At 37.3% G+C, this 12547-nt stretch overlaps 1 protein-coding gene across 11 annotated transcripts in view; it reads right to left on the reverse strand.

Annotated features, from left to right (window-relative positions):
* ACBD5 (acyl-CoA binding domain containing 5) overlaps window positions 1–12547 on the reverse strand; it is a 60089-nt gene that overhangs the window by 9677 nt on the left and 37865 nt on the right. For 7 of the 11 annotated variants that reach the window (XM_014540616.1, XM_014540610.1, XM_014540621.1 and 4 more), the window contains 4 exons: window positions 10880–11147; window positions 7884–8083; window positions 2029–2073; window positions 1596–1705 (listed from right to left, as the gene is read on the reverse strand). In XM_014540616.1, the coding sequence (XP_014396102.1) occupies window positions 1596–1705; window positions 2029–2073; window positions 7884–8083; window positions 10880–11147 (623 nt within the window). Of the gene's footprint in view, window positions 1–1591; window positions 1706–2028; window positions 2074–7883; window positions 8084–10879; window positions 11148–12547 lie in introns of those variants that run through there. The other 4 variants (XM_005856968.2, XM_014540641.1, XM_014540654.1 and 1 more) reach the window with 1 other exon arrangement.

Consider the following 12547-nt stretch of genomic DNA (forward strand, 5'->3'; position numbering starts at 1 on the left):
TTTTTATTCTGGGCCAGCTTTAGCTCTGAGGCTTGGCTCCAGCTCTGAGGCCTCGGCTGCTGAAAGCAGGTATCTGGTTTGTTTCGGTTCTATAATCGAAACACTGTTTCAACTCCAGCTCTGAGATCCCGGCTGGCCGAAAGCAGGTTTCTGGGGTTTTGCTTAGCTTCTATATTTGTAACAATGTTTCAAACTGCAAGCTCAGAGGCCGGCAGCGGCAGGCGGGGCACGTTGGCTTCCTCCGTCACTGGAGCAAGCAAGCCTCCTGTTAGCTTCAAGCTGCCTGGCTGCCGGCCGCCATCTTGGCTGGCAGTTAATTTGCATATCTCGCTGATTAGCCAATGGGAAGGGTAGCGGAGGTACGGCTAATTACCATGTTTCTCTTTTATTAGATAGGATAACTGGAGCATTTATACTAGTGTCTGATAATCCCTCCATAGAGAAAGGCAAATGTTTGGTTTTTGCTTTTTGTTATCAAATGTAATAATTAGAAACTTGGGTTCTTTGGTAGAGGAACAACACACCCATTATTATGTAAACCTGCATATTTTTAAATATTTATTTCTACTGCACTCAAAATCTTATTATTAAGTTCCCTATTTCTTTTCCCCATCTGTTCTCACTTAATGGGAAATGGTGACATAATACCAAAACATAATCAGTGAGGCCAGCAGTGAGGTAAGCAATTTTCTATGGGCCCATCCATGGAAAGTAACTCAGTTTATATAGTGCCCAAAAGAGTGTTTTAAGGATTTTCTTGAACCCAAGAGTTTTGGCCTCAGGTATTCCTAACCTAGATAATCTCAGAGCACTTTCAAGAATTGCAATCTCTTATTCTCAGATTTATCTGAGCTACCTCCTAGCATCCCAAACTGGAATTCCTGGCCCTCAAATAAGAATAATCCCTATTTCTAGAGAATGTTCAACTACAAGCTGAGCATTTTCTGAAAATCAATATCTATATTTCATAGGTATAGAGAGCATGCAGGTTTTTTTGTTTGTTTGTTTGTTTGTTTTTTTACCTATCCTTAGGGCTTATTTTTTTCTTTAATTCTCACCTGAGGATATTTTTTCCATTGATTTTTAGGGAGAGTAGAAGGGAGGAAGAGAGAAACATCAATGTGAGAGACACATTGATTGGTTGCTTCCTACACCTGCCCTGACTGGTGCAGTGATCAAACCTGCAACCCAGGTATGTGCCCTTTACTGGTCCAAGGGCTGACACTCTAACCCTCAGCAAAACTGTCCAGGGCTCCATTGTCCTTTTTATTAGTAAGGGGCCCAAAGTAAAGATCAGACTTCAAGAACATTGTTTCTTCATAAGCCATAAAAGTAAGCCTATAACCATTTTGTTATTGTTGCTTAAATCAAAGGTGCATAAATCTACCATATACTCTCAAGTGAAAAAAGGCTTAAGTCCAACAAGTACCTAGAAACCCACCATGTATCATTTCCAAAATAATTTCTATCTCAGGATCAGTACAACATTCAGTATGACAATATATCTATGAAATGGGCCTATCCTTTTAACTGCAGCTAAAGGCTCTTCTTTATTAAGAGTTTATGCACCACTTTGAATTATAAAACTATATTACCTTCTCCTTCTTTGATAATATAAATACACCAACCACTGGGCAATAAAAGGCCATACGATAGCAAAGGTTAATGCACCAGGAGACATCTCGAAGGGCCACCACGATGATCTCTAACAAAATAAAATAAGCTGGTCAGCAATCTATTACATATTGTATGTATAAACTTAAAAACAATTCATAATTCTGAAAATATGTAACTAATAATAAATCACCTGATAAAGAGAGGAGGATAATCTGTATTTCAGACAATAATTTGGCAAATAAACTTTCAGGAGTAGTTCAGACTTAAATAAACACAAAATAAATATATGCTTTTAATTTCAAAGTCCTAAAGGGTAGATGTCATCTGGAATTCTTTAAGGGCTTGATATAATCTAAATTAACTGTAACTTACTTGAAACACTGGCTCTTAGATTTAAAAAAGATTTCTTACCTGTGAGGGAGGCAGATTACTAGTCTGTAAGGTTGATGATTTTGCCTATAAATACAAATGAAAGTGATTTAGCTTTGATAAAAAAGAAAAATACAATAATTTTTCTTTTTTTAAAATATATTTTTATTGATTTCAGAAAGGAAAGGAGAGAGAGATAGAAACATCAATGATGAGAATCATTGATCAGCTGCCTCCTGCATGCCCCTACTGCGAGCCCACAACTCAGGTATGTGCCCTTGCAGGGAATCAAACCCGGACCCTTCAGTCCACAGACCAACACTCTATCCTCTGAGCCAAACCAGATAGGGCTACAGTAATTTTTCAATTTCCTATCTTAAAAACAAAACTGAAATTAGTTTATTCTCTCTTCTTCTGTTATGATTTGATTATCCTGAAAACCATATTGACCAAATGACAAGGTCCCTAGCATTTTTTAAGGTCCTTGAAATTACTAGCCTAATAAATACTTTTGACGTTTTATATTTTAAATTTTAGAAATTATCAAAATCTTAAATTGCCTGATGGTGTGGCTCAGTAAGTTGACCGTTGAGCTATGAACCAGGAGGTCTCAGTTTGATTCTGTCAGGCTGGATCCCCAGTAGAGGGCACACAGGAGGCAACCAATCGATGATTCTCTTCATCATGGATGTTTCTATCTCTCTCTCTCTCCCTCCCTCTTTCTCTCTGAAATCAATAAAAACGTTTAAAGCAACAACAACAACAAAAAACACCTTAAATTAACCTAAACCATTACTTATTTTACATTCTTATTTAATTACCTAATCAACTTTTCTCATGAATTTATGGATTTTTTTATTTTAAAAATATTTTTATTGACTTAGAGAGAGAGGAAGGAAAAGGGAGAGAGAGAGAAAAAAATATCGATGTGAGCAAAAAAATCTGCTGCCTCCTGCATGCCTCCTACTGAGGATCAAGCCTGCAATTTGGATACGTGCCCTAACCGGGAATCGAATCTGCAATCTTAAGGTGCACAGGACATCACCCAACCAACTGAGCCACACCAGCCAGGGCTATTTATTGATTTTTAGAGAGAAAGAGGGAAAGAAAGGGAAGAGAGAAAAAAATATTGATTTGTTGTTACACTTATGCATTCATTGGTTGCTTCTTGTATGTGCCCTGACGAATGATCAAACTCACAACCCTGGTGTATCAGAATGACGTTCTAACCAACTGAGCTACCTGGCCAGTTGGTTAGAAATCTTTAATTTCCATACAAACTACCAATTTACAAACACACTTGAGAACTGCAGTCTTCATCATTAATTAAAAATGTAAAGATTAGCCCTGACGAGTATTGCTAAACAGTTAGAATCGCCCATGGACCAAAGGGTCTCAGGTGTGATTCCCAGTCAAGGGCACGTGCCTAGGTTGCAGAATCGATCCTGGGACCTGGTCAGGGTGCATGAGGGAGAAAGCAATATGTTTCTCACTCATCAATTTTTTTCTATCTCTCCTCCTCCCTCCCTCTCTCCCTTCCACTCTTTCCAAAAAATCAATGGGAAAAGTATATCCACAGGTGAGGATTAACAACAACAAAAAATTGTAAAGATTATATAAATGATATCCAAAGATATGTTTTGGAACTCCATAATAAGTTATAGCAAAAGAGATATTGATAGATTTGAAAAATGTATTATTAGTGTTAACTTTTTTCCAGCTTCATTTAGGTATAATTGACAAATAAAATTATATATATTTAAAATATACAACTTGAAGATTTGATATACGTATACATTAGGACAGGCATGGCAAACTTGCAGCCAGTTGGCCACATGCCTCATATAAATGAGGCATTAGGAAATGATTACCATACTCAAGTTAATTAACACCTCACATAATTACCTTTGGGGGAGGAGTATTGTAGGTTTTTATTTTTTTCTTATTTTGTAATATATTTTTTATTTCAGTGAGGAAGGGAGAGAGACAGATAGAAATATCAATAATGAGAGAGAGAAAAAAAATAATAATAATGAGAGAGAATCAGTGATTGGCTGCCTCCTGCCCTGGGGATGGAACCTGCAAACCAGACATGTGCCCTGACCAGGAATCAAACTGGTGACATCCTGGTTCATAGGTTGATGCTCAGCCACTGCGCCATGGTGGTCGGGCATATTGCAGGTTTTTTTAATGAGAAGTATATATTAAGGAGAAAAATTTGAAACTAATTTAGGAAACAAAGCTCATCCCAAACACAAGTTTCTTTAGGCTAGATGTTAGAAACTTATTATTCCAGTTTCTCCATTAATTATAACTTCAGAGAAATGGTATAAAGATTAATGAGATCATTCATTGATTCATTCAATAAAAATTTACTGAGTGTCTATTATGTAGTAGTCACTATTCTGGGCATTGAGCAAAGTGACAAAAATCGCTGACTTAATGAAGCTTATATTCTAATGGAAGGCTACAGGTAATAACAAATAAATCAGTAAAATATACTGTATGTCAGGTAGTGATAAATGTCATAAAGAAAAATAAAACAGAGAAGGGAGATGAGACATATTGGAGGAGGGAAAGCTTAGAAGCAGGAGCGGCCCAGGAAGGCTTTGCTGAAATTTGAGCAAAGACCTAAACAAAGAACAATTGTAAGCTATGTGGGTTACTTCTGTGCAGAGAGAACAGCAAGTGCTAAGACCCAGGGTGGGAGGGAGCCTGCTGCTGGCAAATGTGTGTGGCCCAGTTTGACTACACCTTACAGGTAAAACTAAATTAATTTTCTCTGGATGTTGCACTAAGTCTTCAGACCATTAAGGTGTTAAAGAAGTTACAGTTCTAGTATACTCAAGTTGCAAATGTGGAAACAATCCAGAAAAGGTAAAGATTTTTATAACGCTCTTGTAATAGTACCTTGCAGGCATAATAATATCTAACCAAAAAATTCACTTTAATGGCACTTCTTCAGGCTTAAGAAATAGAAGGTATCACTTCTCGGCCTTTTGGCTAAGATCAAGTGTAGTATCTGTTCTTATCAGTTTAATATGATACGAGAAAAAAAAAAGAAATAGAAGGTAGCCCTAACCGGTTTGGCTCAGTGGATAGAGTGCCAGCCTGTGGACTGAAGGGTCCCAGGTTTGATTCCGGTGAAGGGCATGTCCCTTGGTTGCAGGCACATCCGCAGTAGGGGGTGTGCAGGAGGCAGCTGATCAATGTTTCTCTCTCATCGATGTTTCTAACTCTCTATCCCTCTCTCTTCCTCTCTGTCAAAAATCAATAAAATATATTTTTAAAAATGTTTTTTAAAAAAAGAAATAGAGGGTAGATTTACAAAGTTGAGCTCCCAGGTATCTGATGATTTATCCAAGGTCCTATAAGTCAGTATGATTTAGAAAGGAACTCAAGGTGAGCAAATCAGCAACTACTAACAAATACTAAGACAGAATCAGAATAAATGCAACTATAAGTAAATTTTTTTTCTAAGTAACAAATGTTCTGGAAAGGCAAATGAAGATTCCCAAAGGCACTTGCTTACAACTAAAAAGTAACTGGCAATCTATCTATATATAAAAGCCTAAGCGACCATTATGACGGAACGACTGGTTGCTATGATGCACACTGACCACTAGGGGGCAGACGCTCAACGCAGGAGCTGCTCCCAGCCCGCAGGCTCCGATCGCCAATGGAGCCTGCTGGCCAACCTCCTGGTCCCTCCCCCTGGCCAGCAGTCCCCGATTGCCTGATTGGGCTGGGCCCCCAGGCTGGGACGGGGAGCGGGGGGTGGGTGGCAGCAGACATGGCCCCTTTCCCAGGGCGGCCGAGGGCAGCTCCCTCCTTGGGGCCAGCAGGCAACCTCCTGGGTCCCTCCCCTCGTCCCTCCCCTGGCCAGCAGGCCCCAATCAGCCTGCTGCCCATCTGCTGCAGTGGTAGTTGGTTCCTCCCCCTAGCCTGCAGGCGGATCACCTGATTGGGGCCTCCAGCAACCTCCCAGTCCCTCCCCGCCGCCGGTAGGTCCTGATCGCCTGATCAGGGCCTGTTCCTGGGAACTGGGGGTGGGTGGCAGCAGACACGGGTGGTGAGGGAAGGAGTGGGGAGGTGGGGAGGCTGGGAACCTGATCAGCCCTGATTGCCAACCAGGCCTGGGGACGCCACCTATGCAAAAATTTCGTGCATGGGGCCTCTAGTACTTATATAATAAGCACCATAATTTTTTGCTTTAATGATATTTATCCATATATATTGTTAAAGAAAAAACTCAATGATACTTGTCAAAGAGAGAGAAACATTGATTTGTTGTTCTATTTATTTATGCATTTATTGGTTGCTTCTTGTATATGCCCTGACCAGAGATTAAATCCCAACTTTGGCATATTAGGACAATGCTCTAATCAACTGAGCTAACTGGCCAGGGCTAAAATTTTATTTTTAATATACTTAAAAGAATAAAATATCCAGAGAATTGCCCTGGCTGGGCTATTTATGCAAATTTTCATTCATACAAATGAATTACGCAAAATTTAAGGGGGAAAGTCCTTAATCTGTCAGAATCTTTTTTAAAAAAGACAAGGACTCCATCTGGCCAGTGTGGTACAGTTGATTGAGCATCAATCAACCAAGAGGTTGACAGTTTGATTCCTGGTCAGGGCATATGCCCAGGTTGTGGGCTCGATCCTCAGTAGAGGGCATGCAGGAGGCAGCTGATCGATTATTCTCTCTTAGCGTTGATGTTTCTATCTCTCTCTCTCCCTCTCCCTTTCTCTCTCAAGTCAATGTAAATGTTTTAAAAAGAAATACAATTAAAATGTGAAATAATAATAAATTATCCATGAATTAAATACTAAGAGCAGACCTGTTAAGTAAGTCCAAATGACTACTCTTAATGTATTACTTTTTGTGACTATTTTTCTGTATCAAGTTTGCCCAGATTCATAAAGTTGCTGTCATATAGTTTCTTTGGAAATACTGAGCTTTCAGTAGAGAGGTAGTCATTAAAACCTGGGTAGGGGCAGCCCTCCTTGGGGCACACACATTTGAATCTCCTTTTCGAGTGAATTTTCTTTCTTTTTCTGTTTTGTTAATCCTCACTAGAGGCTATTTTTTCCATTGATTTTTAGGGAGAGTGGAAGGGAGGGAGAGATAAAAACATCAAGGAAAGAGAAACATCACACTAATCAATGTGTCTCTCTCACATCGATGTTTCTGTCTTCTCCTCTCTCATTCTCTCTAAAAAGATCAATGGAAACATATCCTTGGATAAGGATTAACAACAACAAAAAGAATCAGTAACTTAACATATCTTTACAGCATTTTTTAAAAAGATTTTATTGTTTTATTGATTTTTAGAGAGGAAAGGAGAGGGAGAGAGAGAGAGAGCAAAACATCGATGTTAGAATGGAACATTGATGGGCTGCTTCCTGCACATCCCTGGCCAGGGATCAGGAATTGAGCCCACAACCCAGGCAAGTCCCCTGACCTCCTGGTTCATAGATCAATGCTCAACCACTAAGCCACACCAGTCAGGGCTCTACAGCATTTTTAAAAGAGGTCAAGATAGAGGACAATATTTACTACAAAAGAATGACTCTTTAATGATGAACTCTAAGGCATTAGGTATGATCTATTTATTAGTTACTTAAATTAAACTATTTTTAAAGTTCTTATTCTTCTACCACCAAGCAACCTATCCTTCCTCCAAAATGGTACTGCTAATTTACACTAAAATTTTACTATTATTTTAACTGGCATTTAGCTTTTGGGTCAGTTTGAAGTAATATTTTCGAAAGTAGGTCCTATTTATTTATTTTTTAATCATTAAAATACATTGATTTCTGTAAATCTGATCAATATAGATTATACAGTTTCAAAACATCAACAAGTAGAAGATATACTTGGAAGCTTACCTGGGAAGCTGTTAGTGTTTCCAGTTTATGAAGTCTCTGAAGGACGTTCTGCATGTCCTCCTGCAGTCGCATGAGCACAAGAGCAATCTGCTCATTGAGGCTGCCTCTTGTTCCTCTATCTGAACCCCAGCGTTCCCCATCACCTCCACTTCCCATTTGTCGACCCTTGGTTCCTTCGCTCAAATGTTGCATCCTATGTCCTATTTTAAGAGAGCAAAAGAGGTTAGTTGTAAGTTATTCCTGTAAAAGTAGAAATGGTGTGTTTTATTCATTTTCCTATTATTTAAGATCTAACTCTCCTAAGTGGAGTGGGAGCAATCAGGAACTACACAAAATAAATTACTGGGGTCAAAGAATAGATATGTACACTTCTATTTATATTGATATATTCTTAGATTTTTGTTTAATGTTTTATAATGTACTTAATATACTAGTACATGACTAAATGCATATAATTCACAAATGATGCATACATATTCAGGGTGCATTCTCAAAAATTCTTTACTAAAAATAACAAGATTGGAAATATTTGAAGACTTTCTTTAGAGTATTAAAAACTATATTAAATAGCTATATTTTCCTTTCTGGTCACTGTAAGTCTCTCAAGTGATTTAAAATGCTTTTCTTGGCACTCGCTGGTTTGGCTCAGTGGATAGAGCATCGTCTTGTGGACTAAAGTGCTCCAGGTTCTATTCCAGTCAAGGGCATATGCCCGGAGCTGCATGCTTGATTCCCAATAGGGGGCATGCAAGAGGCAGCCGATCAATGATTCTCATTGATGTTTCCATCTCTCTCTCCCTCTCCCTCCTCTCTGAAATCAATAAAAGATATGTATATTAATAATAATAAAATAAAAACAAAAAATGTTTTAAAAATATAAAAATAAAATGCTTATTATAAATTCCATTACATTTGTATAAATATTAAAATCTCATTACTATAAAAATGTTACTATATATCCATTTATTTTTTTCTATGCATATATTTACAGAATTGGCATTACCCCTTATACATGATTTTGTATCCTACTTTAAAAAAATACTATAAACATTTATAATCATTGAGTTTTATTCCAAAAACATTGAAATGGCTGCATAAATTCCCTAGTAAGACATAAAGTAATTTATTCAATCTTATTATCCACTTTTGGATAGTTACGATCAATTCAAATTTTTGCAATTACAAATAACATTGAAATAAATGTCTTTGTATATAAATTCTTGTCTAGATTTCTGCTGATTTTTTTAGGACAGAAAGATTTGAAGAAGAATTACTGGGTCAAGGGTTAACAACTCTGTGGCAGTTCCTCACGAGTGTTGCCAAGCTATTTTTTAGAAAGGCTGAGATGTTCTGTACTGCAATGTATAAAAGGTACCACCATGCTACCCTACCTTTGCAGAAATGAAATACTTTAAGTTTTTACATTTGCTAATATAATGGGTAAGTTTTGCTTGTTGTATTTTTGTTTGTTTTTAATATATTTTATTGATTTTTTTACAGAGAGGAAGGGAGAGGGATAGAGAGTTAGAAACATCAATGAGAGAGAAACATCGATCAGCTGCCTCCTGCACACTCCCTACTGGGTATGTGCCCGCAACCAAGGTACATTCCCTTGATTGGAATTGAACCTGGGACCCTTGAGTCTGCAGGCCGACGCTGTATCCACTGAGCCAAACCAACTAGGGCTGCTTGTTTTGTTTTCCACAATAAACCGAAAATTATCTACCTCATTGCCCTTCAGAATCCTGGAACCCTAAAGCAGCAGTATTCACAAAACCATGTCTTAATTTGTTTTATGTAGGTTTTTTTCAACCAAATTCACAGATAATCCTTTAATGTTTTATGACCTCATAAAATTAAACAGGGATTTTCCTTTTATTTTAGGTGTACAACATAATGATTTGGTATTTGTATATATTGCGAAATGATCACCACAATAAGTCTAGTTAACATCCGTCACCATATGTAGTTACAGATTTGTTTTCTTGTGATAAGAACTTTTAAGATCTATTCTCTTAGTAATTTTCAAATATATAATATAGAATCATTTAACTGTAGTCATGTTGTATATTACATCTCCATGACTTATTTATTTTATAACTAAAAGTTTGTACCTTTCAACCACCTTCACCCATTTTGCCCTCTTTCCACCTCTGGGAACCACCAATCTGCAATCTGTTCTCTGTATTTATGAGCTTGTTTTTGTTTGTTTGTTTTTTAAATTCCACATAAGTGAGATAACATGGCATTTGTCTTTACATTAATTCTCTTTTTTGACAATATCTATTCATTCCTTACTATGAACAATTATTTACTTTTCTTCCCCATTCAACTCTCTATTACCTCATCACATTCTTCTTCTTTTTTCTTTTTTTTTTAAATATACATTTCTTTATGGATTTCAGAGAGGAAGGGAGAAGGAGAGAGAGATAGAAACATCAATGACAAGAGGGAATCACCGATCGGCTGCCTCCTGCACACCCCCCACCGGGGACCAAGCCCACAACCCAGGCATGTGCCCCTAACCGGAATCGAACCTGGGACCCTTCAGTCTGCAGGCCGACGCTTTATCCACTGAGCCAAGCCAGCCAGGGTCACATTATTATTCTTAATGCTTACTTTTTTATTGTTAAATATTCTTTTATTTGTTGTAACATTTTATGTATCTGAGTTGTCAACGTGAAATGATATCTTTTGACTTAAGTGAAAAAATGTAAAAAAGACAAAGAATTTTAATTTTTATCAAAAGTAAGTAAAATAAGCATCAGCACAGTTGGAGGAACTGCTAAGTGACTACGCAGTGAGTGAAAGTTGGCTGCCTCAAAAAATCGCATAAAAAATAAAAATATAGAAATGCCCCCTCCCCATATTTTTAGAGAAAACACCACTATGCCTTGTGGAATAGAAGGAGAGAACTAGAAATTTTTAAAAAAGGGAAGGGAGAAAGAAAGAAAGAAAGGAAGAAAGAAAAAAAGAAAGAAAGAAAGAATACACACCTCTCCCTCTTCTGACATTAGAGAATTCCTCATTTTCTCCACCCCGTTTCTCAGGGTGTGGCGCTCCACTGTTACTTCTGCCATCTTCTCCTCCATGCTTTACTTCACCTTTTCCTTCGACTGCTGCCACCTGCATCTCCCCAATGTTGCCATTTCCAGGAGAAATTTGAACATCTTCAGGAAAACCAGAATTTTCCAAGGGCTTATTGGGATCACCACCCAAGTAATATCGATATGGTCCATTGTTTGATGTAAAGCTATCTAAAGACTACAAATTTAAAACAAGACTTAATTAAAAAGCTACAAACACAAATTATATACCACAAAGTTTTCTTGTTAACAGATCACTGTTTTTATAAAAAAAAAATTTCATGCTATTATGAAAGTATTATTTTTATTTAAAATTCTTCAATTCATATTCTGCCTCCTATATGTAGGGAAAAAATGGGATAGAAATGAATCATCCATGAACAAAGAATTGAGAAATTATGGCAATAAATTGTTCTCATGAGTTACTCATTCATCCAAGAAACATTTAAATGTCTACTTTAGCCTAGTTACTATGCTAAACTGTAAGGATAAATATGAAAAAAAAGAGAATCTCTGCAAGAGGCTTCTACTCTTAGCAAAAGAGAGAATATTATTAAAACATAGTTTGATAAGTATAATGAAAATGATATACAAAGGCTGTTATAGGAGCTCATACTGGGCTTGGTCAGGACAGCCTTCCTGGAAGAAATGATATGAACTAAAACTTGAAGAACAACATAGGGAAGAGGTAGCCATATAAAGATGGAGGTCCCAAGTCAGGGAGCCCTTGGGGCCAGGAGAGCTAGATGAAGCACGGAACAGATTGTCCCCTGGAGCCTTCAGAGGAGCACAGCTCTGCTGATAACTTGATTTCAGATTTCTAGCCTCCCTATACTTCTAGAACTATGAGATAATAAATTTCTTTTGTTTTCTGTAAAAAAAAAAACCCCCCACAAAACTTTAAGAACAGATGAGTATAAGCCAATTCCAAAGTGTGGTAATGGTGGTAATGATGATAGCATGTACCAATAACATAGTAGTGGGATAGAGGATGATTTGAGAACGTTTGAGATTACAGAATCTATAGGACTTGAAGACTGAATGTGGGGAGTAAGGGAAAGAAAAAGACTACATGATTTGTGAAACCCATCAAAAGAAATATAGAGGATAAGGAGATTCAGGGGACAAAAACAGACAATGGTGTGGTTATAGATAAGTAAAAAAATTGAGATTCCTAAGCAAGATGTCTTATAGGGCAGTTAGAATTCAGAAGAGAGATATAGCTTGGAGATATCACTTTGAGAGTATTTAGCATGTAATTGATGGTTAAAATCAAGGTAGTAATAATTAGGAATATATGCCTGAAGAACACCAAATTTAAGAGGTCAACAAGAGGAAGAAAAACTCACAGAGGAAGGTTACAAAGGACCTTAGAAATATAAAAAGAAGCTCTTAAAAAATGGTGTAATGGAAGCCAAGGAAATATTTGCAAGGACAAAGTAGCTAATATTGTTTAATGATATTCAAGTGAGATGGGAAATGTAAAGCATCCATTCAAATTAGCAACAAACAAACAAACAAAAATTAGCAACAAAGGCATGATGATACATATCTGAAGAGAATCAATATCATGAATGA

This window comes from Myotis brandtii, unplaced genomic scaffold (assembly GCF_000412655.1).
Source record: "Myotis brandtii unplaced genomic scaffold, ASM41265v1 scaffold1058, whole genome shotgun sequence".
Classification (NCBI taxonomy): domain Eukaryota; kingdom Metazoa; phylum Chordata; class Mammalia; order Chiroptera; family Vespertilionidae; genus Myotis; species Myotis brandtii.